Source organism: Megascapheus bottae, chromosome 6, assembly GCF_031878675.1.
Source record: "Megascapheus bottae isolate mThoBot1 chromosome 6, mThoBot2.hap1, whole genome shotgun sequence".
Lineage (NCBI taxonomy): Eukaryota > Metazoa > Chordata > Mammalia > Rodentia > Geomyidae > Megascapheus > Megascapheus bottae.
This window is the reverse complement of record NC_143514.1, coordinates 41856537-41880341: the sequence shown is the minus strand read 5'-3', so window position 1 is coordinate 41880341 and position 23805 is coordinate 41856537. Positions and strand designations below refer to the sequence as shown.

The window sequence follows — 23805 nt, the reverse complement described above, 5'->3', positions numbered from 1 at the left end:
TTGGGTTTCCCAGCATGGTGCTACAGCTTTTAGCACAGAAAGCATTTAATTTATCAGTAAAGTCCTTTCTCCTCAAAAGGCTTTCTGTAGCTCCACTCTGTTAGGTTAGGCTAGTTGCTGGGTGCACCCCACCTCCACCCCAGAGCTGGTAAGGGAGCCAGTGCTGTCAGGTCCACAGTACATATAGAAAGAGGGCCATAGTGGCTTCCTTCTTTCTGGAACTTATATCATCCTTGCTTTTCCTTCCCAACCTCCCCCCCCCTTTTTTTGCAGTCCATCCATGCCTTCTGTCACCTTATCTCTAACTTGCATCTATGCCCACTACCACTTTAGTCAAAACCAGACTCATCGCTAGCCTAGATTATTGCACTAGCCTGACACCTGGTCTCCCGCCTGTATGCCAGCTTGACAACCTCCAGAGCAATTTTTTATTAAAGTATAAACCAGATCATTCATTCTCTCCCATAAAACTCTCGTGGTTTCCTGTTGCACTTAGCCCCTCTCTTGCTGGTACCCTGTACATTGCCTCTTCGTGTGGACTCTGCCACTTTCCCACCTTCTTCAGGGGCCTCCGTGCTCTGTCCCAGGATGCTCCAGCCATTGTGACCCTCTTCCTGTTCTTCTGATGTTCCAAATCCAGTGGCCCAAGAGGTCTTTCCCCTTTTGCTTCTAATTCTGTCCCCAAGATCTTTGTAGGACTGGAAACATCATGTCATTTAAGGGGGCCTCCAACTTTTGTGAAAAGTGCCCATTTCCTCCTAACATATGACCTTATTTTAATTTTCTTTGTGTATTACTGCCTGAATTTTGTTTATATTTCATCTGTTCAAGTAGAAGGCAAACTCCACGATTCTGCTTATGATTACATTGTGTTTACTAGTAAAACTCCTGGAATACATGAAATACCAATTGATTGATAAAATGAATGAATGTTATTATAGTTATTTTTCATTAAAAGGAAGTATGAACAAATCCAGTGGGAAGGATTTCAGGTTTTTTTTTTTCTTTTTCTTTTTTTGGCCAGTCCTGGGCCTTGAACTCAGGGCCTAGGCACTGTCCTTGGGGTTTCTCAAGACTAGAGCGCTGCCATTTGAGCCACAGCGCCATTTCTGGCTTTTTTTTTTTTCTTTCTATGTATGTGTTACTGAGGAATCGAACCTGGGTGTTCATGCATGTTAGGCAAGTACTTCTACCACTCGGCTAAACGCCTGGCTCAAATTTTATTTATTTATTTATTTATTTATTTATTTATACCAGTCCGGGGATTGAACTCAGGGCTTGAGCACTTTCCTTGGACACTTTTTGCTGAAGGCTAGACTCTGCCAGTTGAGCCACAGCACCAGTTCTGGCTTTTTCTGTGTATGTGGTTTCTGGGAAACGAACCCAGGGCTTCATGCATACTAGGTGAGTACTCTATGACTAGGCCACGTTCCCAGTCCCAGTTTTCAGTTTTTGTTCTGAGCTTATGGCCTGGGATCTAGTCGGTAGGCACCATGGGATGTCTTCAGAGCAGTAGGGATGGTAAAAGTCTAGATGCTTTGACTTATTTGTCTAGTTACTAAACAAGAGCTCGTCCTAGGTAGGACATTGGTGGCTCACATCTCTAACCTAAAGCTGGCCTGGGCAGGAAAGTCTGTAAGACTCCTATCCCTAATTGATGAGCAAAAAGCTAGGAGTGGAGGTATAGTTCAAGTGGTTGAGTGCTAGCTTTGAGTGGAAAGGCAAAGTGAGAGTATGAGGTCCCTAGTTTAAGCCCTAGTATTGGTGTGCGCGTGCACACACACACACACACACACGCTCCATGCTGTTTCTCTGTTGAACTCTTGGTCCATGTAATTAAACTGTAAGAGGTCCAGGTCCTGTTTTCACTGAATTGACATTTGACAGGGAAGGCTGACATTGAGGATAAAACACATGAAACAAGTATGCATATTTCACAAGGTGACCACTGCAAGAGGCTCTGGAAACGTTTATAGCAGATTTTGTTTAGATTAATCAGCTATCATTGTCTGAAAGAGTGTTCTGGTTTAACTATAGTTTGAATGCATCCTGTATAGGTTCATGTGTTAGAAGCTTTGTCCTCAATATAGCAGTGTTGTGATGTGGTGGGAACTGTTCAGAGAAAAAAGACTAGTAGAAGGTAACATTATGGTGCTGTGTGTGTTGGAACTGGGGGTTGTGGGGGCATATCTGTGGCGAACGTCACATTAGGAAACTAGGCCAACCTGCCTGTCGCCTCCTTGGGAGGTTTGGCCGTGGTTTGTGATGTAAAATAAGGCTACCTCGAACCCACCAATTGGCTCCACTGCCCTCTCTGACCGCACCTACCTCCCCCTGTCCTGCCTACCTTTATGCTCATAGACTCCTGCATCTTACTTTAGCCCCTTGTACTTTCCCAATAAACGAGTTTCTGCTGTGACAGCGTCCCTGGTGCTTCTGTGTCTTCCCTATGGAGAGGGAGGGCTGGGTGAAGGTGGCCAGTCGGCCCTAACCTTTCTTGGTCGGGGCGTGTTCTTCTTGCCCTTCCTGCAGATCAGGAGGCAAGAGGCACTAAAAACCCCCACACATATCCTCTGAAGGGATTAATACAATTCTTGCAAGATGTTGCTATGAAAACAGCAAAGCTGGTCTCTGACACTCTGGCTTTTTGGCTTACCATGCAATTGCTTCTGCTTGTGTTCCTGTTTTCTGCCTTGATGCTGAACTGGTGGGACTGTCCAATCTTGGACTTTCTCTAAAACTGAGTTATGTAAGTCTTTTCTTTATCACGTTTCTAGCATCAGATACTTCATTATAATTGTAGAAAATGGACACATTTTTACAAAACTTTGGAGTGACATTTTTATTAATTTGTGGACGCTTAATGTGGCCCACATTTTCTTATAATTAGCACTTGAGGAGTGTGTAAGTCATACAGATTAGAACAGTGAAGTGAGTGGTTTTTAGAAATTTCTCTACCCACAGAATACCTCTTTCCTTTCTTCATTTATTAAGTAGTTCATTTGTACTATTGGTGGGCCTGGAGAGGTATTAATAATCTTCATTGTGTATGAGGAAGTATTGAAATTTGCCAGCCCCAAAAGTGGTAGGTTAGGCCCATATTCCCATGACTTCCAAGCTTTCCTGTTTTAGATAACTTTAGATCTCCCTCTTTCTTTGTGATTATGAGAAATTTAAGGCTCAGGATGCTCTGTCCTGTTGCTTTGGTCTCCTCAAGCCAGTGGCCTGTCTTGGATTTTTAGGATTTAAAAAGTTGGCTGATGCCGCCTTTAAATCCTAACAAAATGCCTCAATATCTGTAGTCCTTTGAAACCTTCTGGCAAAGGAGAACCCAGTATGTGAGTGGTCCTTTTCTGCCAGCCAACCTAATGATTTGGCATGCCAGAGCTGAGTGAGTGGTTTTGAACCTCCAGGCTGCCTCAGGGTACCTGCCTCCCTACCCTCTTGCAAGCCACCAAAATGCTTTGTAAAATGGCCAAAACAATTTTATAGAGGAGGGTCAGGGAAATGCTCATGAAATTGATCTTGGAGTACTTGGCAAGCTTCACAAGCACCCTGACTAGGAATAATTAACTGATTTCGGAGGATGGATTTACTTAGGAAAGCGCCAACTGCAACGAGGGTGGGCCCCACTTCCTGTTGCTCCTGGCACGTGCTCTTCTCCAAGTAACATTTGCAGCACTCTGGGTGGTTTGCCTGCTTTGAGCCATCCAGAAAAGTTGATGGGAAAAGGGAAAAGCCAAGAGGCCATTGGCACTTAGTGACGGGGGTTGGCACTGGTTCTAGTGAGAGGCATTGCTTTTATTAGCAACTTAGTCATTTTATAGCCGGCATGGCAGTAGTGCCTTCTAAGCAGACTCAAGATGCTAATGTGGTTATTAGGGTAAGAGGAACAAATTTACCCAGCATCCCACAGAAGTCTCACGTTTTAGATAGAATTTATCTTTCCGTAGTTGATGGGATGATGATAGCAAGCTGAATGGAACAAAAGATGCACAAATGAATATATGCATAGAAGCTTGGAGTGAAAGGAAAGGGAACACGCAAACCTAAACTCATGGTTTACTCTCCTTGGAGAGAAGGGGGAGATAAGATAAATTTTGAGAGAGATGAGTGGGCCCTCAGCAGAAAAGGTGAAGGCAATCTGGGTATGCTGACGACTTTAATCTCCTCTGTCTTTAGGCAAATAAAGGAGCTTAGAGAGGCCTCTGCCTGTATCTTCCAAAGTGCAATTCTAGGGTATCACTTCCCAAACTCCTCCAGCATGAGTCCCAGAGAGTCATATTTAATAGTAATGAAATCACACTCGTATTTTAGTTAGAATACAATGGTATTTAATGTGGAGCAATGATAGAATCTGTTTTATTTTTTTAAATTACTAACCCTTCATTTCTTCCTCAGAGGTCTTGAAAGGTCTCTTTGGTCAAATCTTAGGAGATCTCTAGATCTACTCACTGGTCCTTTCTTCATCCCTGAAAGCAAAGGCTACTATGCCCTTGAGTTGACCCCTGTTAGAGGCTGAGCTCAGAAGGAGAGGTGCAAACATTTAGTATAGATGAACAATAATTTTTGTATGCTGGTACTGTGAGTTGAACACTTTTTGCTTGACTTTCTTGATCATAGCTGATGTTCTACCACTTGCATTATGCCCCCAGTTTGGCATTTGGCTGGTTAATTGGAGATGGAGTCTCCTGGACTTTTATGCCTGGGATGATATTGAACTGTGGTCCTCTGATCATAGCTTCCCTGAGTAGCTATGTAGGTATGTTCCTGCAGTGCCTAGCAAAAGAAATGATTTTTAAAGACCCATTACCATTTATTAAGAAGACACATGAGTATGCAGATTGACACTTTCTGCCTCAGAGATAGGACACTAGCAATGTTATAGTGTATTCCTTCCTGTTTTCTTCTTTTCCTTTTTTTTTTCTCTAGTCCTAGGGCTAAACTTCAGTGCCTAGATGCTGTCCTTGAGCTGTTTTGCTCAAGGCTAGAGCTTTACCACCTGAGCTACAGCTCCATTTCCAGCTTTTTGGTGATTAATAGGAGATAACAGTTTCATGGATATTCCTGCCTAGGCTGTCACTGAATTACAATCCTCAGATCTTAGCCTCTTGAGAGGCTAGGATTACAGGTATGAGCCACCAGCACCTAACTGCTTCCTTTGTCTTTAAGCACTGCATCTGTCTTTGCAGAACTGAGATTGGTAAAAGAAAGTCAGTTCCAGATGCTGGAAAATCAAGTAAGTTGGGAGGTACATCTTTATGTTTGAGCACTTTTACCTTGGCCAACTCCTATTCTCTAAACCCAGCTAAAATATCTTAACAGTCTTGCAGCTAGTGGGTATGGTGTTTGACTCACACATTAGACTTGAGCTTCTGGAAGGCAGACCCTGTGTGAACTTGTCTAGAAAGATATAATTTGGATTCTTTTGTCTCCATATCTCCTAGTGTAATGAGCACTAAATATGTGCTATTGACATGGTAAATAGAAGTAAATTGTAAATAATAAAGAATAGCTCATACTGAGAGCCTTCTGAAAAAGAGCAGTTCTTATCCCCCTCCACCAGAATGGTGGCGGACATTTACTGAGGACTTCCTCTTCTTTGGCATCCTGTTTCCATCTAGTGGAATCATTGAATCATCTAGCTTTATGGAACTATGCAATATTGCCACTTTGTAGATGATGAAACAGAGGACATAGAATTTTGGTAACTCATGCTGGACTTCTGACCCAGCAATCTGCAGAGGCCTTTGTAAATAACTGCATTAAACTTTCTCTTCAGTGAAACCTGAGACAGAGAATTAGGGGTTTTAGTGGGTCTTCCTCTTCTTCCTTCCTTCCTTCCTTCCTTCCTTCCTTCCTTCCTTCCTTCCTTCCTTCCTTCCTTCCTTCCCTCCTTCCTTCTTCCTCTCCTTACTTTTTCTTTCTAGGTTCTGGGGCTTGAAATCTGGGCCCTGGGCACTGTCCCAGAGCTTCTTTTGCTTAAGGCTAGTGCTCTACCACTTGAGTCACAACATCACTTTTGGCTTCTTCTGAGTAGTTCACTTGAGATAAGAGCCTTATGTACTTTCTAACCTGAGTTGGTTTTAAACTTCTTTCTCAGATCTCAGCCTCTTGAGTAGTTAGGATTACAGATGTGAGTCACCAGCCTCTGGTTCCATTTTTGTGTTTATAGGCTAGTTTCTAGCCTTTTGGACTGTGCTGGACAGTCATTCAGGCATTATCTCTTCAACTGTACATAGAATTGTGTGTGTGTGTGTGTGTGTGTGTGTGTAAGTAATGATTTTAAGAACCATATCTTATTTGCAACTATAACCCATGGACCAATAAAAGCAAATCATAGGTGAAATTCTTTGTAAGTTCAAGCTTTTATTAGCTTGCAAGCATACACACATACAAAACCATCATAAGTCTCCTTCCTGTAGAGGATAGGCTCTACAAAATTCCTTCTGTCTGTGCACAGGCCCTCTGACCATCCATGCACGAAGTGTTCTGGCATAGGTGAGCATGATGATTTTTGAGTATCAGGGCTAGCCAGTCCTCTAACAGCACTGGCCAATGGACTCCCTGTGTAGGGGGAACAGGGCTTTTCAGAGCTTTGGACCTGGATAGGACTCCTAAGTTCTGTTCAGACTGCCCTGGAGAGGCCACACACTGTAATAAGACAATCCTATTTCTCCAACATCCATTCATTTAGTGAATGATTTTTTTTCTAATACTCCTGTTACTGACTTTCCTTTATGTAGATTTGGATAGCAGCATGTGAAGTGCTTACAGTTATATCTTCCTCATCGTAACCAAGCATTCCTCATGTGGGAGTTCATTAGGATCCATAGATGTCTATAACCACTTTTGGAATTCAGATCTTTTATTTAGGCCAATGCCAAATAGCTTATGCTTCCCCCAAGCAAACATTAATTAGAAATACACATGGACACCTCACTATCAGCGTTGTAGAACTTTAAAGTAAGAGGTTCTGTAGAGTATCAGGAAGATGCGGCTTTGAAATCAAGCAGAAGGGGTTCCAGTTCCACCTTCATCTGTGGCAGTGGGCCAATGACCACTTGTCAGAATCCCAATTACTTATAACAGCCTTTACCTCTCAGGCTTGCAGTGGGGATTAAATGAGATAATATTTATAAAGCACTTAGCTCAGGGCCTGGCTTTGAGCCACACATATATAAAAGCTCCCATAATTAACTGCAATTCCTGGCATGCCGCTCAACAGGTGCTCATGGAATGAGTGAGCGCAAGGTTGCTTGGCATGGGTGACAGGAGGAAAAGGTGGTGAGGAGGATTTTTCATTGGCTTCTGGAACTCACCGGATATGAATGGGGAGCAGGGGAGGGAGGAGCAGTGGGTGGCACCAGGCTGTTACCAGGCTGTTAGCCTGGTCGTGAAATCCAGCCCAGGTCAGATTCTCTACTGTCCCTGATGGGTTGATGACAATTGGACCGGTTCTGGAGCCAAGAAAGAATAATGTCTCCTGATGGCATGCACTATGTGGGAGCAGCTGTGGTTTGTCTGGTCTGCTGCCCAGCAGAGCCCTCATTGGATGCGATGCGGTCATCAACCATTGTCATTATTTTCTCTGCTTCGTAGAAGGAAGGCTGTTCCAGAGAAGGTAGTCAGCTCCTTCAACCAGAAGGCGATTGGGCAGGATTTTAATGTACTTCCAGTTGTCTCTGCAGTCCTTGCTGTGTGGGGCATTTCCCCAGCTCCTTGTTGCAGATTCATTCCAACTAGACACTTGGTCCACTGAGTTTTGCCTGAAGCTTAAAGTAGTGAATATGCAGGTGTTTGAGCCTAAAATAGAGCAGGTGGGATGGTGGGTGACAGTATTGATTCTTCTTAACCCACCTGTATAGAAGTTGTTTATGTCTGCAGTCATTGCTAAGAGTCCTGAAAGATGCTGCTTTTTTTTTTTTTTTTAAAGATGCTGCTTTTGATTGTTGTTTTTGTTTCCTATCCAGGTGCAGGGACTGAGGTTGAAGCCAGGGACCAGGACAGCCTTTAATTTCTTGTTTTAAGAGTTAAAAGAATTGGAGCCACGAGTTTGGCCTGGTGGTAGCGTGCTTGCCTAGCATGCACCAAGACCCCAGTTCAATTCCTTGGTACCACATACATAGAACAAAGCAGGAAGTGCTGCTGAGGCTCAAGTGGTAGAGCTCTAGCTTTGAAAAAAGTCCGAGGACAATGCTTAGGCCTTGAGTTCAAGCCCCACGACTGACAAAAAATGTTAGAAGAATTTATCTCTATTGTTTAAAATTCCATTTTTAATTTTATTGTCAAAAACCGATCTCTTTTTTTAAAATTGTATACTGGATGGAAGGGATGATGAGAAGGCACAAGGAATCCCAAGAAAAGGCCATTCACCTGGAATCTATTAAAACTTGATCGTTAGGGCAGAAATGTGGTGATACCTGCTGCTCTCACAGCTGTGGGACCTTGGCCAAATATCAGAATGAGTCTCATTTACTCACATATAAAAACAGAGCTAAGGGGCCAGGAGTTTGGCCTAGTGGTAGAATGCTTGCCTAGCATGCACAAAGACCAGGGTTCGATTCCTTGGTACCACAAACATAGAAAAAAAAGCCGGAAATGAGGCTCAGGTGGTAGAGCTCTAGCCTTGAGAAAGTCCAAGGACAGTGCTCAGGCCCTGAGCTCAAGCCCAGGATTGGCAAAAAAAAACCCAAAACAAAACCAGAGCTAATACCACTGTCTTCAAAAGGTTTGGACATCTCATTGTTAAAGTGCCCAGTACTAGTCAAGCTGCTTACTTAATCAGTGTTCTCTTACATCTGAAGTGAGCCTCGAGCCCAGTGTGGATTTTAAGCACTCATTCAACTCTCTGGCATGTGACAGGTGCTCCGTAACTGTGTGTTGGATGAAAGAACATGGTTGCTTTGCTCTCTTTCAGAAAATAATCAGCTCTATCATAGAAGGCTGAAGAGGTCATTACCATCCTTTGTTTTGAGGCTGGAGGCTTAGCTAAGTGGTAAAGTGATTGCCTAGCGTACATGAAGACCCTGGGTTTGATGCCCATCACTGCAAACAAAGAAAATATCTACCTTTTGTAGACAAAGATAATAAAAACTATTGAACATTAGTGCTTTAATTATTTTATTAAGATGGTTTCCAAAATATTATGCTTGTGTTTTAAGTAAAGAAATGATGGTTCTGGGAGGGCTCAATGGGAAAGGTGGAGTTGAAATTGGAACCAAGGCTGACATTAAAGCCCAGGTTCCCACCCATGAGTGTCATGTGCACAAGTGCTGTGAGTGTTGTGCATACATATGTCAGGTGAGACATGCCATCTGCCTCAACTATGCCTACAACACCTTTGTGTCTGACTGTGGATTCAATATAGTTCACATACAGTGAACTGCAGCAAGGGTGGAAGTAGAGAGGCAGAGTGAGGGTGGATTAGAGCCCAGGGGTTGGGGTGAACTCTGGTTTTACCTCTACCTCAGTCTCCTTCAGCTGCTGTTTTGCAGGTGCAGGATTCAATCTGGGCTCAGGGTGGTAGTGAAGAACAGTTTTAGAAGGACCCAGAGGCAGTGAGGACATCAAAAGATCAGTATCTGAGGAACAGGCATTGCGCTCAATATGGTGGCTTGCTATGGAACAGAGGACTCTGGAGTTTTCCAGGCAGTACTTAGTCTCTGAGATGTATCAGCTTTGTCACTCATATACTATGTGACCACCCTGGACAAGAGCCTTAAACTCATGAAGACCCAGGGTATTCATCTTCAAGATGCTACTCATGATCTTGTGGGTCACATTATATTAGGCCTGTGTAAACTTTAACATCCTATCTGACCTCTATAGTAAATGTATAACACATTTTAGATATTATCACAGTCAAGGGGATAAAGTCCGTCTTGAATATATTCTATCACTTATGTCTTGAATGGATTGATGGATCCTCTGAGTGTGTGTGTGTGCGTGTGCGCGTGCGTGTGTCACCAGTACTAGGGTTTCAACTCAGGAACTTAGGAACTTTCACTCTTTCTCAGCTTTTAAACTCAGAGCTAGTGCTTTACCACAGCTAAGCTTCATTCTTTTTGCTGGATAATTGGAGATAAGAAACATAAGAATTTATATGCTTAGCCTAGTTTCAAGCCATGATCCTTACATCTCAGCCTCCAGATAGCTAGTATTATAAGCATGAGCCACTGGGGCCCTGACTCTCTTGGATGGATTTTATGGGATGATAAAGCTATTTTTCAAGTTTTTAACATCTCCCACAGACTTAGATTCATAATGATTGTGGGGCAGAATCCAGCTCAACACATTTAAATTTTGCAGAAGAAAAACATTTGGGTTGGCTTTGGCAGGGTTTCCTTTTTATAAAAGTTTATTTATTTTTGCGCTTTTGAGATATCAGGGTCTTGAGGGATGAACAGCCTGTGTCTAATGTCTGTTCTTGAGAAGATCTTTTAAGAGTCAAAGCCTACTAGGTTAAATTGCCTTTCAGGCAGAGCCTGCCATAGATTTTCTGAGGATTTGGATGATATAAAGGGGAGTTAACCCATCTCACGTCATAAATTATTTTTTTCAAAGGAAAGATGAGGGAGCCAAGACATCGTTTGTCATGGTTCTTTTACATTTTGACTTGGCAAGAATTTAGCAATCAGCATTTATCTATGTAGGTCTTTGATTTGGGAGAATTTTGATAAATCATATGTTTAAAAGTAACCTGTCTGGAAATCAGAAAGTGGGAAAGTTGCTCAATTGTAAAAAAAAATGTGCATGTGCTGCTCGTGGGGCTTCAACTCAGGGTCTGGATGCTGTTCATCTTTTGTTTGTTTGTAGTTTGCTTTTGGCTAAGGCTAGCTAATGGTCTATCACTGAACCACAGCTCCACATCCAGCTTTTGTGGTCGTTAATTGAAGATTAAGTCTCACTGATTTCCCTGCCTGGGCTGGCTGATCCCCAGATCTCAGCCTCCTGAGCAGCTAGGATTACCGGCACCAGCCACTAGCACTTGCCTTCTTTGTAAAATTTTTATTAGGGCAAATTAATTGTACAAAATGGATTCATTGTGATATTTACTTACATGTTTATAAAATAATGTGATCATGCTGGATTCCTGCCTGTAACCTGAGCTACTCAGGAGGCTGAGATCTGAGGATTGCAATTCAAAGTTAGCCCAGGCAAGAAAGTCTGAGATTCTTATGTCCAATTACTATCAAAATAGACAGAGGTGGAGATTTGGCTCAAGTGGTAGAGGGAAAGACATGCAAAAGAAGCGAAAGGACAACACTCAGGCAGAGTTCAAGCCTCAGAAGTAACACAAACAAAAAGTGATATTTTGACTAATTAAAAAAATTAGCAGAAGATATTGTAGTGTGAAGCAGAAGATATCCAAGATGATTTGGGAAGGTAGGCGATGGAGTTTCTTACTTGGATATTGGCACAGTTTCCTGGTAGCAATTTCACTTAAGGGGGCTTGGGGGTAGGTGAGTGGCAAGACTCTGTCTGGAAAGAAAAGAAATGAAGTCTTTGTCTACCAAGAGTAAAGCTGTTGGAGACCTAGTGAAGCGATTAATTGTAAAAAGATGGCACAGATGAGGCTAAAGTATGTAGAATTAGAGAAAAATGAGGTTTCTGTGAGTGATTAAGACACAGCTTCTCTCTGTTCATTTACTGGATGTATTTATTTTTTTCCTTTCTGTGGGTATATTCCAAAGAAGTCCTCTTTCTCAGGATTATATATAATGTCCACATACCTGACTACTGAGAAAGGGAACTAAGCCTATATTTAATCACAAACTGTCCAGTGTCAGAAAAGCTCCTGATGCACTGTCCTGCCACTACCCTGAGTGCTGATAATTTATGGCTTGAATCAGCAGCTGGAGCAGGAGAAAGCCTTTAAAGCAGTCAGGTTTGCTGGTTAACTTGGGTTAACCTAGAGGTCAAATGCAGTTTCTGTCTAGCACATTAGATAACTTAGGAAGCATTTGACATGTTGCAGGTAGCATTACAGGAGCATCCACACTTGTGATAAAAGGAGTTATTTATGAGGTAACTGTGGTTTCAAATGTAAAAGAAAAAAACAGTCTTGTAAATTATGTGGGCTTTGGTAGTAACCCACAGCTGGACGTTGCAGGCATTTTCTGAGAGGGTGAAAGGCAAAGTGGCCAAGAAAAAAATGGGAAAGCCAGTGCCTCACCTTATGATTGAAAGACATAAGGGAAGGTTTAATGTGTTCAGTCTTCGAACTTTTTGTGTCATGAGTTACTATAGAAAACTACAAGCATTCCCTAACTGATTGAGTAATGCTCAGAAATAAGTGAGGGAAAAAGTCAGTGGGCTTCAAAATGCTGCCACAGAGTACTTACAATGTATTAGCCTCCAACCTTGGCTTATTTAGTCTGAGAAAGTTAAGAATGGTAAAATCAAGCATTAGGCACGTTAGATTATCTGCTTTTAGAATTCTTACTTACCACCCAACAGAGCAAATTTTGTTGTATTCAACAATGAAGTGCCTGCTTTGAGAAAGTATTTTATGAAACTATTGACTATTTCATAAAACATCTTCAGTGTTTTCTGAAAGTGCTGCCAGGTCAGTAGTTTCTAGGATATATGACTAAGTTCAGGATTATTCTCAACATGTTATGAACATGACTTGGAGAAATGATCTTAGAATAACACATCCCCTAACCATGCTAATTATTGCTAGAATCTGGGCCAAGTGATGGAACCTCTAAGAGCCTCCAACTAGGCAACTACTTTAGTTCTTGCTAAGATCGCCATCAGAAACACATAATTCTGTGTATCCTCTGGGAATATTTGTTAAGTACCAACTAGATACATACATGATGGTAAATATAAATTCCTTGAGTACAGTACCCTGTCTATTTTAAACTTTTCTATATCCCCTCTACCCAGCATAGAGTCATTTGTATAAATGAAATAGTTAACCGGTAGATGGCTTTTCAGTTCAGGGTGTTTTTGTTTTTATTTTGCAGTATCCAAGACATCACATTTGTAAGATAGGCACCCTGCCATTTGAGCCATCCTCTTCGTTTTGTGTGTGTGTGTGTGTGTGTGTGTGTGTGTGTGTGTGTGTGTGTGTGTGTGTGGTTCATGGGGCTTGAACTCTGAGCCTGGGCATTGTCCCTGAGCTCTTCAGCTCAAGGCTACCACCCTACTCCTGGAGCCCCACTTACCATTTTCTAGTAGTTAATTGGAGATAACAGTCTCATGGTCTTTGGTACCTGGGCTAGCTTTGAACCTTGATCCTCAGATCTCAGCCTCCTGAGTGGCTAGGACTATAGGTGTGAGCCACCACACGGGGCTTCTCTTGATTATTTTGAAGGTAGTGGTTATTTTGAAGGTAGCATCTAGCTTTATACCCTGGCCAGCCTGAGCTGTGCTCTCCAGTGTTGGAGTTTCTAAGCATTTGCCACCATGCCCAGCCATTGTACTTCCTCTGAAGCTGGTATAACAGGCTGCAACACATCATCCAGATGTTGGTTAAGAATCATACAACCATTTAAGCTCAGGCTGGCCTGAAACTGTAATTCTTTGATCTCTGCCTTCCAAGTAGCTTGTATTATGGGTATGAGCCAATTCACCTAGCTTGTAGATACCTTAGCTCATCACTGGTCCAGTTTTTATACATTCCATGTATTCACATATTGGTTGCTGAGAGAAAAAAAAACATGGGCATTATGTTATTAATTTTCTGCTTCCTTCATTTGTTGTTTTTTTTTCTCTTTCTGTGTGTGTGTGTGTGTGTGTGTGTGTGTGACTGTGTGACTATGTGACTGTGTAACCATACTGGGGCTTGAAATCAGGCCCTGGTCATTGCCCCTTATATTTTTTGCTCAAGTTTGGAGCACTGCCACTTGAGCCACATCACCGCTTCTAGCTTTTTGCTGGCTAATTGGAGATGATCCCATGGACTTTTCTGCCTGGGCTGACTCTGAACCTCGATCTGTAGAGCTCAGCTTCCTGAGTAGCTAGGATTACAGGCATGAACCACCAGCACCCTCATGTTGTTGAAGGCATTCATCTTTCTGTTTCTATAGTCATTGAGGCTTTATGTCATACTGTGCATTCATCAGGGAAGTGGCTATTTCCAGACAGAATTTTCAATTATTCTGGGCCACAAGTGTGACATGCCATCCTGGGATTTGAACTTGTTTAGGGTTATGGATTTGTCCTTTTTCTGTAGATACCTTGTCTGGTGCTGCCACTGCTAGGTATGCTTCCACATTCTTCAATGTCCATATTAAATCATGTTTTCCTGCCCTCTGGAAAGAGTCCAGCCACCCTTCTACGTTCTACAGTTGTTTCTGGAGACTTTGTGAATCTCTATGATTAAATAACTCACACATATGTAGCGACCATGCCTCAACTTCCACCATAATCTCACCTTGAGCCCTGGTAGCTCAGAAAACAAATTTGAACACTACATAGAGAAAACGTGTTTATGTGATTGTGCTTTATAAATGAGGCTCACACCTATCATCCTAGTGATTGAGGAGGCTGAGATCCGAGGATCACATTTATAAGCCAGCCCATGGCAGAAAAATTCATGAAACTCTTATCTCCATTAAGCAGCAAAAAACTAGAAGTGAAACTATGGCTCAAGTGGTAGAGTGTCAGCTTTGAGCAAAAAAGCTAGGGGACAGTGCCTAAGCCCTGGTTTCAAGCCCCACTGCCAGTAAAGAAAAAAGAAATAAGGAAGCAGAAGAATAATTGAGAATTATCTGAACTACAGGTAGAGGTGAGATACATGTTAGAGGAGAAAGTTAGCTATTGACCTGCACTCCAGATTTGCTGTATGAGAAAAAAATTACAGTGATAGACATTGTTAAAAAAAATTGGAATGTGACCATTTGAAAAATACATATTATTACACAATACTGCATATTTATTAAAATTCATACTGAAGTTTTAAAGGGCAAGGGGCATAATGGAAAGCAGTTTACTTTTCACTTATAAAGCTGTCACAAAAATGTTGAAATTGGGCCAGGAGTTTGGCCTAGTGGTAGAGTACTTGCCTAGCATGCACGAAGACCTGGGTTCAATTCCTCAGTACCACATATGTAGCAAAAAGCCAGAAATGGTGCTGTGGCTCAAGTGGTAGAGCCCTAGCCTTGAGAAAAAAATCCAGGGGCAGTGCTCAAGCGCTGAGCCTAAGCCCAGGACTGGCAAAAAAAAAATGTTGAAATTGACAGATTTGGGTAAAATTTTTAAAATGAATTTTTTCTTTATTTTTGTTCTAAGTATCAGGGTACAGTAAATTAGCACAATGCAGCAGTCTACCTTAATGGATTGTCTTATGTTGATGAAGTCACTGAGCACTTCTAATCCTAGATTTCCTTGCCTTTCAAGTGGAGATAACATAACACCAGCCCTTTCTCTTTTGCAGGAATGCCTGTGTGATAGGCTTTCTACATGCCTAGAGCTGTGGACATCTTTAGAGAGGTTTAATCTGAGCATGTCCACACATCTCAGGTTTTATAATGATCAGAAGGCTTTGGCCCCTTCTCTGTGCAGTTGCTTGTGTTTATAAACTGTGAGATAATGAAACTGCTAGCACAACCACTGCTAATAATATCTAACACACTATTCCATACCCTTTGTAGTGCTTTCTATATACCAGGCATTTTGCCAGACACTTTGCATCTATTTTCTTAATCCTTACTGAAAACCATATTAGGTAGGTCTAGTTATCCTTCTGTCTCTGAGGAAGATTTCTTTCCATCCCACCACGAATGCTACAATCTGTGGAAAGCACATTATTTAGCGTGGTATAGTGTTTACATCCTTGTATACTCTAAATCGTCCCTGCATTACTTATAACACCTAATCCGAGATAAATGTAAGAATAGTTGTTATCTTGTTTAGCGAATAATGACAAGAACTAAATCTGTACATGCTCAGTAAAGATACCTCCCCCCCCCATATTTCCTGTACAGACCCATTCTCTACCCCTGGTATTTCTACTCCTAGATTGAATCTGTGGATGCACACTCCACTATTACACCTATATAAAAGCAAACTGAGGGGAGAGGAGGCAGAGCAAGAATTCATTTCAGGCAGATTGCTCTCAGTTTACACTCTCAATCAGACCCCTCCAGTACATCTGGAAGCTGAGCCCACCACCCTGATTGGCACAATCAACAAAAGCCCGATAAATGTCTGTGTACTGAACAGTGGGGAAAAGTGTTTTATGGCATGTGAGGGCTCTGGTACTAGTTGGACCTGCCCAAAGATCTCTACTCTACCTTGAATAGCTATGTTCAACCTTTCTGAGCCCAGCTCCAATGATTGATATGAACAGTCTTAGCCCAGAAGAGATACTAATAAATGTTTGCAATTCTTTGCCTCCTCCTTCTTTGTCTTTTCCTTCTGAACATTTCTTTGTGGATAGTGTTAATATTATGTTGAACCAGGAGTTCTTTCTCGTGCTTCCATTGTGCTTTTTGCAAACTATTTTTGTAGTCATGGTGGTATCTTATTGCGCTTGTTTACTTTCTGCCTCCATTTAGATGAATTGTCTTCAGGGCAAGAGTCAAGCCATTTAAAATGTTGTATCCTTTGCCCAATGCAACACACAGCCTTTGGAACAGGGCCACTGCTAGCTCATGTGTCACTTTTGCGAGATTTTGAAAACTGCACTTCCTCTAGCTGGATGCTGCTGTATGGACAGGGTTGCTCAGTGGATGTCTTTAAAGAAAAATCTTTTCTTGGAGGGCCACAGTCTAGGCAGACTTACATCCTACCTTCTACTCTTCCTTGTAGATAAACATTTGTACAATTTGAAAATTAAATGGTTGTGTACAATAGCTAAGTGTTTGAGCTACTTAGTAAATGTTTGTTGAATGAATAAGCAAACAGAATCATTCCTGGATTTCTGGCTCTTGTCAGCCCCCTGTGGTATTTCTACTCATCCAGGAAATTTTCATGAGGTGGCCTGTTAAATGGTGGGGATTGGCTCCTCTGTCACAGTCTTTGAATAAAAGCTCTATGGATGTGCAAACCTGAGCCATGCACCAGTACCCATTCCCATATTGTTCTTCCCTGATCAGAACAGATGTGTTGGCATGCATATAGCCTAGTACAGAGCCCCAGACTTGGCAGCCCTATCCAGAAGAAGCCCATAGAAGATGCTGCCCTCCTTGAACGCTCAGCGAAGTATTCTCCTCATGCCCAAGTCCTTGTGTTGGGGTGGGGGTGGAGGTAAGAGCTTATCTGGTCATTAACGACATTAGCAATGCAGATGCTAGCTAATAGCTCTGCCTCTGCAGACTTGAGATGGAGCCAGTATCTTTAAACTGGCTAATCCTTTTTGAAGAGAGAACCTGATCTCATCATTTGATTGCAAGAAGGGCCATTGCTACTTTTACTTATGATTTATTGATGATTCTTTGTTAGTTAAAATGGTTTTGAGAGTGCAAAGTGCTAAATACTTGTCACAGATAAGTGATTCTAATACAAATATGAAAGAATATCATTATCTCACTTAGACATAGTCATAATTGATATCTAAGGACAGTCTTTCCATCTTTCTCTCCACACACACATATGCATATACACACGCACACACCCGCGCACACACACACACACATGCAAACATATAATCAAGCTTCAGTGAGTGCAGCTTGGAACAACTTGGAGATTTCAAGATTGATTCCATTTGTAGAATTGCTCAAGTGATCTGAAATGCAAAGCATTATTAATACGATGGAGATAGAGATGAGATTCTACCTTAAGTTCCACAGATATATGCTTCTAGTGCATCATTCCTGAAATAAATTTGCTGGAATTTGAGCTTTTCTTTGATGCCAAACATACAATACACAAAGAACCTACTTCCCAGGAGAGGCACGTTGTGTTCCATCTTTATGATGAAATACAGATTTCCCATTAAAAGGAAAATCTCTTCCTTTCAGAAGGTTGAAAAAGATGATACTTAGGAAAAAGGGAGGGAGGAAAAAAAGAATCCCAGCTGGTTAAATTTAGGGCGCTGAAAGAGATCCAATTGGCAGATAATCCCTGGCCACTGGCCCACAACGTTTTCGTTTGATTGTGCATTGGATACATTTTCATTCATTTTAAGCCCTTGCCTTTCAGTATTTTGTTCCTTGGAGACAGGCAAACTAGTATCAATAGCTCTCTTGGCCTCCACCAAATAGCTTGATTTACTTAAGTGGTCTATTTTGTTATTCCAGTAAGAAGCATCTTGTATTTGTTGATGCATTTCTGAGAATTACGGTGCAAAGAAATGCTACGATTCTGACCCTATTTCCTCTGTGCTCTCATTGGTAACCTTGTTTGAAGCTGAAAGATGAGGAATGTAGTAGGGAGCATTAGGCACTGAGAAGAGATTGTTCTGGAGTCACAGGCAAGAGACTTTGTGCTTCACCGAGTTCTGACATAGTGGGTACAAGCTGTGGTCAAATATCCTAAGGACTGTGGGCTAAAGATCCTCAGCCTTCCACTCTTTTTCTCTCAACAAAGTTAAAAGGTCAAATGACCTCATCAGGTATTTCCCAACCTTGGTAGCATATCAGAATTACTCAGAGGTTGTCACAAGTATCTTTTGCTGTCTTCTATCCCTCACCTGAACAGTGACTGCTGTTGATCCCCTGTAACTCCACATGGGGCCAGCTGTTGCTTGTATAAACCATTCCACCCTGCCTTCCTGTGCTTTTACTTGTTCTAGCAAATATTCCTAGCAAGGATTCACAGCTCCAATATTTCTTTATTTGATAACCTGGAGCCCTGGCTTCCATGTTCTAACTCTTGAAAGGGTAGGCCTTATATAGTAAATCTTCTTTCCCATATGGCATTAGTGAAGCAAACTTAGCCCACATTGGCAACTGTAGAGTAGTAGGCTCTTGCTGTAACATGGTTCTCATGTCAATTCCAGTCCCTTAACTTTGGAAAAGTGGGGAAGCCCTAGGCCAGATATGGCAAAGGGACCATCTTCCTCTTGTTCTACTCAGACTCACCAACTTTCTGGCTTGGTGCTTGTGAGATGGTCTGTATGAGATACAGAATATTCTCAGCCTCTCTCTGTGCCTTCATTAAAAGTATGGCCATCATAATCCAGAGCCATCCTCTGCTGCATTTCTGTAGTGACAGCTTCTGTTTACTGGTGTGTGGGCTGTGGTCAGACGCTCAAGGCTCATGGCCTACTGTCAGGATACAATCTGTAATAGTCAATTAATCAAGTACCCACTGGTTCCTACTCTCTCTATCCTGGTTACAAGGTTTAGAAGATCTGTAGATATTTGAGCAAGAAGAGAATATCTTCACGGTATAACTAAAAATTCCCTTCAAGATTTTTTTCCCCAGTGTCTGTATAGCTATCATTATGGCTTTCCACTTTGTTTGACATTGGCATGAAATCAAATGCATTTGACTTTCTTAAAAATATTTTATTAATAAAAATTGAATATATTTGTGATTTACAATATGATATTTTGGTAGTTATATATATTTTGGGATGGCTAAATCAAATTTTATCATAGTAACTGAGCATATTTTTGTAATTCCTGTTTAACTTCCAAAGCAATCTTTTAAAAGTGACATTACTATTTGCAGTATTTGGGGGGGAACCTAACAGAGAGATTATATGACTACTAAGTGTCAGAGGTGGGGTTTGGACCCAGATCTACAAATTCTGAGTCATGGCATTCTTGTTTACTTGCTGGATATGTATATTACAACCGTCCTTACTTTTTTTTTTTTAAATACGATTTTATTAACTCTGATTTTTATATCATATTTCAAATGTCATGTTTAAGAAACAAGTATTCAAGACGGGACTTTTTATATGCAATCCCTGGCACATAGCTGTCCTTACTTTTTCAGTACCCAAGATGGTCTGGTAAAAGAGGGTACCCTAATGCCAATCAGGAGCTTGGCAAAGACGGAAGTGGGGATACCACCACATGACTAGTTGGTGGAGTTTTCCTAAACCTGTCACCTCGCTGAAGCTTTATATTTAAGGCCCAGGTTGGCCTAAGACTAACAACCATGATGAAGCAACAAACAAAATTCTTCCCAGCAGTGGAGACAGAATTAAGCTGGGAAAAGAATCTAATGGAAAAATAGATTTACCTCTCCCGACTTGTGCTCTCCAGGGCATTCCAAGTCCTCTCTCAGACGGCTGTCTCGGTTGCATAGTGATAGGCATCCTGAGTAAATAGTCTGATAGACTAAACACACGTTGCCCATGTTGGCCCAGGAGCAGCAGTCCAAAAGCACACCCAGTATGGTCCCCTGTGTGGCAGCCCAACTTGTTAATCATTGCACTGGCAGGCTGGCCTGGACAGGGATATTTAGCTTGGGGCTCAGGCAATACCTTCTATGCTAATGTGACCATTCTTAGGACTATAATTTCCATCTGACTTCCATGGACAGTCCTTATAGGGAATACAGACATAAAACAATTCTTAAAATGTCAGAAAGAAATTGCATCTAATTGAGGGGGAGGTGGTACCTCTGCCAAGGAAAACATACTTCAGTTTTAAAGCATTCTCATCTAAACAGGGAATTTTGAAAACTACTCCTGGATCTGTATTGGAGCCTATGCATTTTTTCTCCCTGGCCCTTTAATCATGTGTAATACACATATCAATCAGCTCCATGCAGGTCCCCCCCATGAGTGCAGAGGGGAGGCTGTCCATAAAAGAGGTAGGGTAGGGGCCGGGAGTTTGGCCTAGTGCTAGAGTGCTTGCCTAGCATGCACAAAGGCCCGGGTTCGACTCCTTGGTACCACATACATACAAAAAAGCCGGAGTGGTGCTGAGGCACAAGTGGTAGAGCTCTAGCCTTGAGAAAGTCCAAGGACAGTGCTCAGGCCTTGAGCTCAAGCCCAGGACTGGCAAAAAAAAAAAAAAAAAAAAGAGGTGGGACAGAAGATGGGATGTGACAGCTGAGACTTGTATGAACTGGTACCAGTGGAAGATTTACAGTAGGAGCAGATAGCCTTTCAACATAGTTCTACCTGCATCTGTTCTCATGGAGAATCAGATCCTCAGCTGAGTCTTGAACTCTTAGCCTTCTTGATATCTGATGCTAAAGATTAAAAAGCATGTCCTCTGAGTTTTGAATGAAAAGACATACAAACTATCTTCTAAAATCGTACTTGAAAGCAGATACTACTTATAAATAACAGTACTATATTGATAATAATTGCAGTCATTTCATGTGTTTATAATGTGCCAACAATTAGTGCCTTTCTAAATTATTTTATTTTACCTCTCCTAAATACACTGCAAGATGGGTTCTTCTGTTATCTTCATTTTACAGAGCACTGAATGATAACTTGCCTCTGGAATTTGAAAGAATATTCTAAGGTCCAGATAAGGGGATTCACTGTGATAGCCAAAACAAAAACAAAAATAGAAGAAAATACTAGGATTTATTCTTATTCTTAAAATCTCATCCCTTAAATATTTACATTTATGTACATATTTTATAATATAGACTATATTGGCATAGAATGACATGTATGTGTATATTTAAATTCAGAACATGTCATTATCTGTCTACCTACGGATCTGTCCTTCCATCCAGACTCCATCCATCCATTTATCCATGTATTATCTATCCATCTATCTATGATAGACGTTTGTGATCAAATATTTCTTATTGATGGGCAAATTTGGAGAGTGCTCAACTTAACCTTTCTTTTAAGTTCCATTGAAAGCCAAGACTTAGTGCTTTTGCTGAGTAGCTTGGGATTGGTAATATCATGGTAAGTCTATAGCCTCCAGAAGGCAAAGGTCCTTGAAGGCAGTTGCTTACCACCATATACTTGCTACAGAGTTAATGCCTAGAAGATATTCTATATAGGAGGCGGCAGCAAAGTGTGGAAGCCAATGAGCACATGGGACTCCATAAAGTGATTATCTGTCCCCTCCAAACTCACTTGTTACGCTATGAATTCACAGTATGTGGTATGAGACAAGGGTGAAACCCTCATGAATAGGATTAGTACTTTTATTATTTTTTTAAAAGAAAGCTGCAGAGAGCTCCTTCCTTCCTTCCCTCCTCCCTCATATGAGGTTTATAATGGTGAAAAAACCATCTATAAACCACCACAAGTGCACAGGCACCAAATGCTGAATCTATCAGCCACTTGATCCTGGACATCCAGTCCTCCTGAACTATGAGAAATAAATTTCTGTTATGAGTCACAATGTTTTGTAAAGTAGCACAATCTAAGATATATAATAAATATGTAATTGTTATTTCATTTTAACTTATGACATGTTCAGTGACATTGTACCATGTGTTTAATGATCTTTCTTCATGAACACATGCTCAGTCTGCTGTGCAGAAGGGAAGTAGAGGTGGTACACTTTCATCAGTCCCCACACAAACATCTAGACCATTTCATATAAAGAAGGGCTTCTTATTTACTTATTTAAGAGGAGGAAGAAGTCCAAATGCAGTACCATGCAGTGATTTTTTTTTTCCCTGATGAATCAACAGCTTTCCTTTCTGCTCTCCATTCGTGAAGAGAAAGGAAAGATTTTGCTTTAGTTGAGGTAATAGGGATTATGTTCTATCAAATCAAGGTAAGAATTGAGCTTGGCTTTGGCTTTCCAGTAAGCCAACAGGAAAGAATTCACTATATTTAAACAGTGCTTCATCTACAGACTTGAACTTGGAATGATTCTGCAGTTCACCCAAGACCACAGAGTGGGTAATTTGTCTGTGGGTATTCTTCTCTTTCTGCCACACTCTAGCCAACTCCCCCTTCGACTTCTTAGCCTATTTGGCGTGTCTGCGATCTTAGCTTGATCTAAAATTCTTCCAAGGCAAGGAGCTTAGTGATTCTCTTTCAGCGGCCTGTCTCCTTCAGAACTGGAAAGATTTCACACTGATTATAAAAGTACTTACATTTCCCAAAGAGGGTTACCTGGGAACTTGAGGACTTCTGTCATTTTCCTTTGTCTTTGAATAGCCCAGTCTAGCCAGTGCTGTAAGTTGTACAAAGGAAACTGGATGTATGTACTGGAAGTGAAGGAAATAGTTCTTTCTTTCTTTTTAATTAAACAACGTTTATAAACTTACCTGCACTTCTTGTGTTGGCCCAGTTGTTTTGACCTTTCATTACTATGTGAGGTTTTTGGAATCGTAGCCATTTCCAAACTTGACTGCACATCCAGATCATGGTAGGCCCTTGTTTAGACCTGCTGGCCTCTGGAGGTTCAGATAAGGAGGACGGAGGGAAAGCCCTCAAAATTCTGTTTTTGGTCAGCACCACAAATGAATGTTGAGAACAATCAGATTTAGGTACCAGAAGGCTAGCCCACCCTTTAAAAAGAAATGAATGAGTAGTGTCCTGCAGGGGTTAAAGCATTTTGAAACCACAGAGAAGGAAGCAGAAATTGGCAGTGAAATTTCATCCAAGCAATGAACCTATGAATGCAAGATCACTATTCATTATGTATGAGAAAATGTGATGAAATGCCACCAAAGGCCTTATGTAACAATCTGTCAGAATTTGCTGGAAAGTTGTAATATCTCCAAAAAAATAACGTCAAATAAAGCCCCAAACTTTGCATTCTTGGCAAGCAAGAAATTTTCTCTGGAAAGTAGGGCACAGTGGTGCACACCTGTAATTACAGCATTTGGGAGGCTGAGGCAGGAGGCTAGAGAGTTGAAAGCCAATCTGGGCTGCATAGGGAGACTAGAGACCCTATCTCAAAAAGAAAAAGGAAACAAACAAACAAACAAAACTCCCGAAAGTTCTCTCTAGGGATTTCATTGCCCTTTTAGAGTTAGAAAACCCAAGGAATCCAGGGAAAGGCTAAT

General features: G+C 41.5%; 1 protein-coding gene across 1 annotated transcript in view; it reads left to right on the top strand.

Moving 5' to 3' along the window:
- Positions 1-7327: 7327 nt before the first annotated feature.
- LOC150061708 (inactive tyrosine-protein kinase transmembrane receptor ROR1-like) overlaps positions 7328-23805 on the top strand; it is an 85094-nt gene continuing 68616 nt past the window's right edge. The window contains exon 1 of the mRNA XM_090333980.1: positions 7328-7412. Within this exon, the coding sequence (XP_090190106.1) occupies positions 7328-7412 (85 nt within the window). The remainder of the gene's footprint in view (positions 7413-23805) is intronic.